This window comes from Diabrotica undecimpunctata, chromosome 8 (genome assembly GCF_040954645.1).
Source record: "Diabrotica undecimpunctata isolate CICGRU chromosome 8, icDiaUnde3, whole genome shotgun sequence".
NCBI lineage: Eukaryota > Metazoa > Arthropoda > Insecta > Coleoptera > Chrysomelidae > Diabrotica > Diabrotica undecimpunctata.
Window position 1 is genome coordinate 75,550,784 of NC_092810.1, and position 11,959 is coordinate 75,562,742.

Here is an 11,959-nt window from a genome sequence, read left to right on the forward strand (position 1 = left end):
TGCTATTACATGTGAAAGGTAAGGTCCAAAGAATACCGGAATAATAAAAAAACATATGATCTAACACTATATATTGAAATAAAAATAATGAAATAATTTACACTCAAAAGTTTTCAATAAACAAATCTCATATAAGGATTCTCAAAATTTTGTTCTCCGTACGTGAACAATCAAAAATTAATGGTACAAACAATATTAATTGAAATCTCAAAATCCCAAACTATTCTAACTCTCCTAATCCAAATATTTATATCCTTTCTAAATTACGTGTAAAAATTGTGTTATCAATAAAAGAAAAAACTGCAGAAAACAAAAATATCTCTCTCTGATGATGAGTGGTCCAAATCCTTGTTCCTTGTTGACTGTATTATCTCCTCTCAACCGCTCCCTATGTAATCAGCAATCTTACAACAGATTGTTGCAAGTATATCGTCCTTAATGATCTCCTTCAAAAGCACAAATCATTCAAATTATGATAGCCTTTTCTCCTCTCGATAAACTGAATCTCTCGTTGGCCCGAGTGAAAAATGACTCTTGGAATATCTTCTCTTTACGATAAACTGAATCTCTCGTTGGCCTGAACAGTGACTCTTGGAATATAAGTAGAGAAATATGACTTACAATATTTTGCTGCTTCAGCTCCTGTCAGATACACTAACTCCACAAAAACTCACTAACATTCCACACTACTGCTTGCTACATTTCAGGAACCGCCAGAGAACAATCCCTGTTCCTCTCACAGACTTGGAAAACCAACTGACTATATTTTCTCTCTCCTCAATCTAGCTAAACTTTCCTTATCCCACCTTTTTCAATCTCCGCCAATCAAAACTCGTCACAATTCCCCATTTTTTCATTTCGATAACAAACAAATTTTTACCTATAATTATAAAATTTCCTAAAACTTATTTACAAATATTATTTTCTATAATTCTTAAAACTAACAAAAACCTCTTTCTAAAATATCTTCTATTGTCTTTAATCACTGCACTAATGTATTTGTAAAAACCCGTTTCAATTTGTCTTTTGTTTCACTTAAACTTATGCGGGTCAACTGAAGTATTACAAAGAAATAATTTATGTAAAGCTTACTTTTTGTTTAGTACAGATAATCCAAGAATTTAATAACTTTCCTTCTTAGAAATGTTTGTTGGTTATACTTTCTGAATTATTTTAATTTTTTGTTGAACTTTGAAATATTTTAAACAAACCAATATTTTCTTGATTTTACATATCATAACAAATCCCCGCCATTTGATCTGCCGAAAACTCTTTGTTAAATTTTAAAATGACAAAAAGTTTTCTAGGATCAAATTATTTCACTATGTTATTAAAATCTACTTATGATACTGACAAATGTCGTGAATGTTAAAATACCCCGTATATTGCCTGTCTTTATACGGGATTGGATATATTTTCGTTTTAAATTTTTCCAAGTATTTTCCCTTAAAAGAAAGTTCATAATTTTTAACCACTTGATTTACTTTATTAACAAAATCTCCATGGTTTCCTAAAATCTTCTCTATTTCCTTCTCCATGTTTTTTCCACAATTTATTTTTCTTTCATCCACCTTTTGTTCACATGTGTTCACTGTCCATAATACTTCTTCACAAAATTCTGGATTCTCGTCCATCAGTGCCATTTTTTCTTCTGTTTTCTTTTTATCCTCTAATTCCCTTTGGTATTCCGAGCACCATGTTTCTATTCCTTTCACTTCTCTGATGATACCTTCTTTTTCTTCCTGCTTCCATTCTGTTTTATCGTCGGTTGCCAACAATTCTTCTGTACCTTCTATTTCCTGTTTTTCTCTGGTCTCCATCTTATTTTCCTGCTTTCTTTTCGAACTCTTCTTCTTTTTCTTCCTTCTCTTTTTCTTTTCTGTTAGATCTTGTTCTTGTACTTTCGGTTTATCCTCTACAGTCATATCGATTTCTTTGCGTTTTTCCTGTGCATTGATCCTTCCAGAATTTGTTTTCCTATCTGTTTGCTTTTCTTCTCCTGTGTTGTCTGGTTCTGCTCTGATTTCCAGTTTATTTTCCGAAAAATTTATGGTGATATCTTTTTTTCTCAATTCATCAATTCCCGCTATCATATCATGATTTAAATCTTCAATCACCACACATTTCATAATATGGAATTTGTTTCCCACTCTTATCTGTACTCCCAAGCCTTCGTTTACTGTCGTCAAATTTTTATTGTTTGCACCCACTAAATCAACCCTAGGAATCTTATACACAAATCTGTCCAAATTTAATTCTTTTACTAGTTTTTTATTGATTAACGATATCTCCGATCCAGAATCAATCACAATTTTAATCGCTTTATGTTTTATAAATGCATCTAAAAATATTAGATTAGAATTAGAAATTTGTCTGTCGTTTCCTATTGCTACATGATTCATCTCCCTTCTATTTTGTTGTTGGAAGCTCTGGTTATTTCTATCGTCCCTTTGTTCGTTCGTATTCCTATTCGGAGGATTTTGTGCATCTCTATTCCTGTTGTGATTTTCATTTGTTCTATTTTGTGTATCATTCCGGTTATCGTAATTTTGTTGTCTATTGTAATTATTGTAATTTCTCGGCCTATATTCGTTTGTTGATCTGGGATGTCGGTTTCTGTTAAGATTGTGATTCATTCACTTAAAAACTAAGCCGGTCCTGTGTGTGGCTGAACTCCACTGACGGCAGTGGCGCATTAAAAGAAGTGTGAAAACAACCGCATGCGCACGAAAAAAGACAGAGGACTTTTAGAACATTACAATTTTTGGTTACATTAAAATAAGACATACATATTTCGTTTTAATTATATTAGTTTATGAGTACATTCAGTAGTGTTAATAAAATCTCAAATATAGTGCAATCACCAGTTTTTTATTACTACAGTCCATCTATATTGAAGTCAGAATTAACATTTGATCCTTCAGCCCGATAAAATTGGATTGCAGCTTGAGATTTTGCACGTGGTTTATGGAATGGCGCCGGTAATACAAGTAGGTCAAATCCATTTTACCTAAATTCCTGTCGTTGTAGAGTTAATGCTGTTTCAATTTGCAGTCATTTAACAATTGTCTATACATATAATACAATATCAATTATCAATACAAAATCAAATATATAATACAATATCAATTCTACTTGTAAAGCTATTTTCAATGTTTTTTTCCATTTAAATGTGTATGTTTTATTTCCATTTTTATTATTCTTTGAGTTTAATATTTCTATATTAAATACACATAGCTATTATAAGGGTATCTCACTATTATGTTCATGTATGATATCGAGAATTAAACCATTAAACACAGTTAAACGCAATTATAGTCATCTCAAATTCCTAAGGCAAAACAACAATAAAAAGTGATTATAAACAATTACAATTTTAATATTAACATTAACAGCTACTTCTTATTTGCTGTAATAAATATATTGGTTATAATTATAAAAGTTATCGATTTATTCATTGAGCTCTAATAAAGTTGGATCTATTACTATTATATACTAAATAATTATTCTACATAAAAGAATACAGGATGGCCGCTAATTTAAATGCAAAGATACGGAAGCGTGGAGGTATTAAACATAAGCTAACTAAATTTCAAAACTATTTTGAACCATTATATAATCGATTTCTAACAAATCAAGAATTTGATAATAAAGAGATAATAGAATTAAAAATCAGATTAGGTAAAGTAGAATCATTAGAAACGGAATTTGAAGAGATTCAAGCCGTGATTGAGGACATTTGTCCAGACGATGAACTTGAGGCACAACGTGAAGAGGCAGACATATTTTTAAACACTCTAATAGATTGTGTAGCTAGGACACAAGAGGTTGTTAAAAAGATTGAAAGTAATTCAATTCCCCAAACCTTAGGGTCAGTAAATAATAATAGTCAATCTTTTAACGAAAATGCAATTAAATTACCACCCATTAAATGCCCTTCTTTTAATTGTGAATTTAATAAATGGCTAGAATTCAAAGATACATTTGAAGCACTTTTTCATAACAACCTTACGCTTTCAGAAATTCAAAAATATCACTATTTAAGGTCATGCTTAGGTGAAGAAGCCTTGAAAATTATCCAAAGTTTAGAATTTGCAGCACATAATTACCAGGATGCCTGGCAGTTATTGTGTGACCGATTTGACAATAAAAGATTGTTAGTTAATAATCATTTAAAACATTTATTTGAAATTGAGTCCTTACCCAAAGAATCAGCAGTAGGGTTAAGAGGGCTTATTGATTATGTAAACAAGCATATTAGGGCGTTAAAAACATTGCAACTTCCTACTGAGCATTGGGATGCTATGATTGTTCATATGATTTCTTTAAAGCTAGATAAAAATACAAATCGGGAATGGGAGCAATCACGTACAGATAAGATGTTGCCGAGTTTAGCTAGTTTTTTTGAGTTTTTGAAAAATAGAGCAGATTTTTTGGAAACAATAGAAACAAATAGCACTAGAGAAAATAAAGACACGCGACTAAGTGGTCATAAAAGTAAAACACGTCATCATTCATTTTTAGCTAGCAGTTCAGAAAATACTTGGGAACTAAAATGTAATTATTGCAAACAAAAACATTCTATTTATACTTGTGACCAATTTTTAAAATTGTCAGTAGCTGAAAGATGGCACAAAATAAAACAATTGAAACTGTGTACTAATTGTTTATGTCATGGCCATTTTAATACACACTGCCAGAAAGGAAACTGTAAGTTTTGTAAGGGTAAGCACAATTCATTATTACATCATAAGAAATCTAACTCCTTTAATAACAATTCTGCTGATAATCAAAACAATTCTGAGGATTTTGTTAACTCAGAATCTAAACAAAGTGATCAGTTCAATGGGTCATCCATTATTTGTGGTAATACTGTATTTAATGACAATTATGTTATTTTACCTACTGCAATTGTTGATGTTCAAGATAAGACAGGTAAATTTCATAAAGTCCAAGCCATCTTGGATGTGGGTAGTCAGTGTTCATTTATATCTGACAATTTGTGTAAAAAATTAAATTTGAAAACCAATCGCATTGATGTATCAGTATCTGGTATCGCTGGTATTAATTCTAATTTACGGTACAAATGTGAGGTACTAATAAAATCTAATATTCATAATTTTCAAACTGTCCTAAACTGTATCATTGTTGAAAGAATCTCAAGTAATTTACCATCTTGTAACTTCGATATTTCTAATTGGCACATTCCTGAAGGCATTGCACTTGCTAATCCTATGTTTAATTGTCCTAGAAATGTTGATCTATTAATTGGAGCGGATTTGTTTTGGGAGATTGTACTAAATGAAAGAATAAACCTCGGTCGAAATCTACCTCATCTAGTTAATACTGTCTTTGGCTATGTAGTATCAGGTCCGATAAATATTCCTATGAAAAAAGAGGTTAATTGCAATTTTTTAATAAATGACGATCTTCAAAAGTTCTGGTTTGTCGAGGAGATTCATCATGAACAGAAACAGATGTCACAGGAAGATTTGTTTTGTGAGGACTATTTCAATAAAACAGTTTCTCGAGATCCTTCTGGAAAATTTATTGTTCGTTTTCCACTAAAATTAGAAGCCACTCAATTAGGGGAATCAAAAAACTTAGCTGTTAAAAGACTGCTGTTTCAAGAGAAAAAATTGGAAAAGAATGATGTTTTAAAAAGCAAATACTCTAAATTTATGGATGAGTATTTAAACTTGCAACATATGAGGCAATTAACACAAAAGGAATCCAGTCAATTTCGATGTTTTTTACCCCATTTTGCTGTTTTCCGTGAAGACAGTCTTACTACTGACGTTAGGATTGTATTTGATGGTTCGGCTAAAACCGATTCTGGGATATCATTAAATGATATCCAATATACTGGGCCAGCCATTCAGAATGATATATTTAAAATTATGTTGAGGTTTAGACAGCACAAGTTTGTTGTAATTGCTGATGTGGAAAAAATGTACCGTCAAATTTTGATACACCCTGAAGAAAGATATTTACAAAACATTCTTTGGCGACAAAATCCTAATGAGGACCTCGCACCATTTGAGTTGCAAACAGTTACTTATGGTACGACTAGTGCTCCCTATTTGGCCATAAAATGCATAAAACAATTAGCTTCTGAATATAAACATGATTACCCAATTGCTAGTGAATTGATTGACCGTGACATGTATGTAGATGATTTAATAACTGGCTTCACCAGTGAAGAACATGGAATAGAAATTTGTAATCAAATTTCGATGATATTAAAATCAGCTTCATTTAAATTAAGAAAATGGGCTTCTAATAGCCAAGATATTTTAAAGGGTTTACAAGATACATCTGATGAGTTTAGTATATTGGAACTAGGAGAGAGTGATAGGCTTAAAACTTTAGGAATTCAATGGATTAGTAATACTGATGTCTTAACATACAATGTTTCAACATCCAGTAATAAACAACCTATTACTAAAAGAAGTTTACTTAGTAATATTGCTAAGATATATGACCCTTTAGGTTTAATAAGTCCATGTATTATTCTAGTTAAGATATTAATTCAACAATTATGGTTGCTTGATTTAGATTGGGATGATGAACTACCACGAGACCTGCTCAATAAATGGGTAACATTTAAATCAAAAATGTCTGTTCTTAATAAAATAAATATTCCCAGGTATATTATGTGTGATAAAATAGTTCACATGGAGCTGCATGCCTTCAGTGATGCTAGCAAAGATGCTTATAGTGCAGTTTTATATGTTCGAACGGTTGATGAAAATGGAACAGTGTATGTCAGATTGCTATGTTCCAAAACCAGAGTGTCACCTATAAAAGTATTAACGGTTCCTAGATTAGAGTTATGTGGTGCTTTAGCACTAGCTCGCTTAGTCAATCAAGTGTCAAACGCACTTACATGTCAATGTAATGTTTTTTATTGGTGCGATTCTCAGATAGTATTGTGGTGGTTGAATACAGAGGCCAATAAACTACAAGTTTTTGTAAGCAATAGGGTCTCAGAAATTCAAACGCTGAGCAATATATCGAATTGGAGCTATGTCAATACTAAAGAAAATCCTGCTGATGTAGCATCTCGTGGCATGTATCCAGATGAACTATCCAATTGCAAGGTATGGTGGAATGGACCCTCATTTTTATATGAAAAACCATTCTGGCCACGATTATTTCAAGCTGGAGATAACAAGGAGCTTCCAGAAATCCGTAAAATTTGTCACACGCTTGTTGTTACCGAACAATTATTATTGTTTCAACGGTTCTCCTCTCTTAATAGATTAAATCGAGTTTTTGCATATTGCTTACGCTTCATTACAAACCTAAAGGAACGTACAAGGACAAAAGGTCCTCTTAGCGTTCTAGAGATGGAAAACAGTATGTTATGTTTAACTAAATTAGCACAAAAGGAAAGTTTTAAAAATGAAATTTCTATTATTAGTCAACAAAAAAATTTGCCTCATAAACATAGGTTACTTTCTCTAAGTCCATTTTTAGATTCAAACAGTTTTCTGAGAGTAGGGGGTAGACTTAAAAATTCCTCTTTGTCATTTGATGAAAAGCATCCATATCTCCTAGATGGTAAACATTTATTCACTAAATTAATATTTCACGCCGAACATTTACGATTACAACATGCAGGTCCACAACTTTTATTGTTTTCAGTACGTGAGAAGTTCTGGGCGACTGCTGGCATGTGTCTTGCCAAGAAGGTGGTACGAAATTGCATACAATGTTTTAAAAATAAACCTAGACAAACCGCCTCAATCATGGCTGACCTCCCTAAACATAGGGTTCAAATTTCAAAACCTTTTGCAAATACTGGAATTGATTACGCTGGTCCAGTACTGTTGCGTGATAGAAAGGGCCGACCTTATAAAACTTATAAGGCATATATTTGTTTATTTATATGTTTTGCCACTAAGGGTGTTCACATTGAGCTGGTCACTGAGTTAACGAGTGAAGCATTTCTTGCTACATTTAGAAGGTTTGCCGCTCGACGTGGTACTCCTAATCATTTATATTCCGATAATGGATCTAATTTTGTTGGAGCTTATAAAGAGCTGCAAAAGTTATATAAGTTTTTAGAAAATTCTCAATCTGAGTTTGTTACAATCTGTTCACAGCAAAAAATTTCGTGGCATTTTATTCCACCAAATACTCCACATTTTGGAGGTCTTTGGGAGTCAAATATCAAAAACATTAAACATCATCTCCACAGAGTAATAGGAGAATCTATTTTAACATTTGAGGAGTATTCAACACTATTAACGCAAATTGAGGCAACATTAAACTCTAGACCTTTGTATCCTATGTCCTCAGATCCCAACGATTTAAACCCAATTACCCCTTCTCACCTATTGATTGGACATGCTCTCACATCACCTCCTGACCCACTATATGAAAGTATTACAATTAACCGGCTGTCCAGATTTCAATTATTGCAGCAAATGAATCAAAGCTTTTGGAAAAGATGGTCCTGTTTTTATCTATCTGAACTGCAGAAACGACACAAATGGAAAACTGGGAAAATGGATGTCAATATTGGTGACCTGGTCGTCGTAAAGCATGATAACCTGCCTTCTATTAAATGGATTTTGGGAAGAATTGTTGATGTCCATCCAGGCGATGATGGTGTAGTGCGGGTAGTGACTATAAAAACTTCGCAAAATACTTTTAAACGGGGTGTTTCGAAAATTTGTCCACTCCCTTCTCCTAATGACGATGTGTTTTGATAAGAATTTTTGAACATGCTGTTCAAAAGGGGGGAGTATGTTAAGATTGTGATTCATTCACTTAAAAACTAAGCCGGTCCTGTGTGTGGCTGAACTCCACTGACGGCAGTGGCGCATTAAAAGAAGTGTGAAAACAACCGCATGCGCACGAAAAAAGACAGAGGACTTTTAGAACATTACAATTTTTGGTTACATTAAAATAAGACATACATATTTCGTTTTAATTATATTAGTTTATGAGTACATTCAGTAGTGTTAATAAAATCTCAAATATAGTGCAATCACCAGTTTTTTATTACTACAGTCCATCTATATTGAAGTCAGAATTAACAGTTTCTCTGGTCATAATTTGATGAATACCTTCTTTCCGGTCCATTATATTGGTCATGTTGTCTTCTATTTCTCATTTCTTTTCTTTTTGCTTCTTTTAATTGAAGGAATTGGCACAAACTATCAATATCTTGATAATTTCTCAAAATCACGTGGTCTTCCAACGTTTCCTCAAAATGTCTGCTGATCATTTCTACCAGCTGTTCGGTAGAATATTTGTATTCTAGATATTTTGAATTGTTATATATCTGCAAAGCATATCTTTCTTCAGATATTCCCAATTTTTCGTGATATTTTCCATTCTGTAGCTCTTGGTTGATTTCTCTCTGTTTATTTTTCCCCCAGAAATAGTTGAGAAATTTATTTTCAAAATCTGTCCAATTTTCAAACTCATCTTCCTTGCTTTCATACCATAACGCTGCTCCTTCTTTCAAATGGTTTCTAATTGTTTCTTTGCAATCGTCAAAATATCTAATATGTTGTAATTTGGTTTTCAAATTTTTAACAAATGGTACTGGGTGTGTTTTCCGAATATCCCCGCCAAATTGTATTTTCGTCTCGCTTGTTCCATGGATGATAACTTCTTTTCTCTCTACCCCTCTTAGTTCAATTTCTGCCATTTGTTTTTCATTTTGCTTTAATCTTCTTTCTACTTCCTTCCTGTCTTCTTGTAGCGCCATTTCAAATTTTTCTTCTAACTGTTCTAATTCCTTTTTCTGGACCGTCTTACTATCTTTCATTACATTTTCAAGTTTGCTTTCTAATTCCTCCAAATTATCTTTAATTCTCATTTCTTGTTCTTTCATATCATTTTTAATTTCATTAATCTCTTCTATTTGTTGTATCAGTTCTTTCTTTATCCCCTCAACACATCCTTTAATTTCCTGTTCATAGTTTTCCAGACGCTGCTCTATATTGCTCATTGTTTGTTTTGTTTCCCGTTGGTTTTCTTCCATTTTTAGTGATGTTTCTTGTTGATTTCTATCCATTTTATCCATTTTCTTTGATGTTTCATTTTGGTTTTTCTCTATTGTTTGTGTCTGTATTTGCATCATTTCTAATAATTTTTCCAGCATCCCTGTTTCTTTTCTTTCCTCCATTATTATAGCATTTCCTTCATTATCCGATCCTTCATCAATAATTGTTTCCTCTTCTCTGTTATCCTCCTTCCTTTCTTGCATTTTGCTTTGACTCCTTGTGGTCGACATGTTGTTACTTTTTGTTATTGTTTTTGTCCCCGCCAAATGTGAAATTTTACAACACTCTATATGTTTCAGAACACGACAATATTTCTCCCCAAATGTATTAAATTTTCACGACAAATATCAAATATGCAATCAGTAAAATTCAAATAATTCAAAATAAATATCAAATGTATGATTGGTAAAGAAAATAAAATCAAATAATTCAATAGCAGTAAATATCCACTAACTACGATCAATCAATAAATCAAATTTATATTCCCTGGAAAAATTGTCCAAATACTTTCAAATTCCAATTCCCTCAATGTTATATGTTTTTATCTCTGGATTACCTGTACTTATTCCAGATCTCCTTCCCTTCCTTCAAATGTAAAGCTGCGATATTTTCAAGCCCCACGTTTTGGAAGCCAGTTATTGTGATATTTCGAGTCTTGGTGCGCCAAGCAATAATTAGCTAATTAATTTTTTTGATTAATTAAAATTATTTAAATGATATGATTATGACTCTATCACAATTTTTAATTCTTTTATCTCAGGGTTAAATTTGTGCTTCAATATCTATGCTATTACATGTGAAAGGTAAGGTCCAAAGAATACCGGAATAATAAAAAAACATATGATCTAACACTATATATTGAAATAAAAATAATGAAATAATTTACACTCAAAAGTTTTCAATAAACAAATCTCATATAAGGATTCTCAAAATTTTGTTCTCCGTACGTGAACAATCAAAAATTAATGGTACAAACAATATTAATTGAAATCTCAAAATCCCAAACTATTCTAACTCTCCTAATCCAAATATTTATATCCTTTCTAAATTACGTGTAAAAATTGTGTTATCAATAAAAGAAAAAACTGCAGAAAACAAAAATATCTCTCTCTGATGATGAGTGGTCCAAATCCTTGTTCCTTGTTGACTGTATTATCTCCTCTCAACCGCTCCCTATGTAATCAGCAATCTTACAACAGATTGTTGCAAGTATATCGTCCTTAATGATCTCCTTCAAAAGCACAAATCATTCAAATTATGATAGCCTTTTCTCCTCTCGATAAACTGAATCTCTCGTTGGCCCGAGTGAAAAATGACTCTTGGAATATCTTCTCTTTACGATAAACTGAATCTCTCGTTGGCCTGAACAGTGACTCTTGGAATATAAGTAGAGAAATATGACTTACAATATTTTGCTGCTTCAGCTCCTGTCAGATACACTAACTCCACAAAAACTCACTAACATTCCACACTACTGCTTGCTACATTTCAGGAACCGCCAGAGAACAATCCCTGTTCCTCTCACAGACTTGGAAAACCAACTGACTATATTTTCTCTCTCCTCAATCTAGCTAAACTTTCCTTATCCCACCTTTTTCAATCTCCGCCAATCAAAACTCGTCACAATTCCCCATTTTTTCATTTCGATAACAAACAAATTTTTACCTATAATTATAAAATTTCCTAAAACTTATTTACAAATATTATTTTCTATAATTCTTAAAACTAACAAACTCTTTCTAAAATATCTTCTATTGTCTTTAATCACTGCACTAATGTATTTGTAAAAACCCGTTTCAATTTGTCTTTTGTTTCACTTAAACTTATGCGGGTCAACTGAAGTATTACAAAGAAATAATTTATGTAAAGCTTACTTTTTGTTTAGTACAGATAATCCAAGAATTTAATAACTTTCCTTCTTAGAAATGTTT

General features: G+C 32.2%; 1 protein-coding gene across 1 annotated transcript; it reads left to right on the plus strand.

Moving 5' to 3' along the window:
- The first annotated feature begins 3,527 nt into the window (after nt 1-3,527).
- On the plus strand, nt 3,528-8,720 carry LOC140448911 (uncharacterized). The gene has a single exon (XM_072542041.1). It carries the CDS (start codon nt 3,528-3,530, stop codon nt 8,718-8,720), a length of 5,193 nt encoding a protein of 1,730 aa, XP_072398142.1.
- Nucleotides 8,721-11,959: the final 3,239 nt, after the last annotated feature.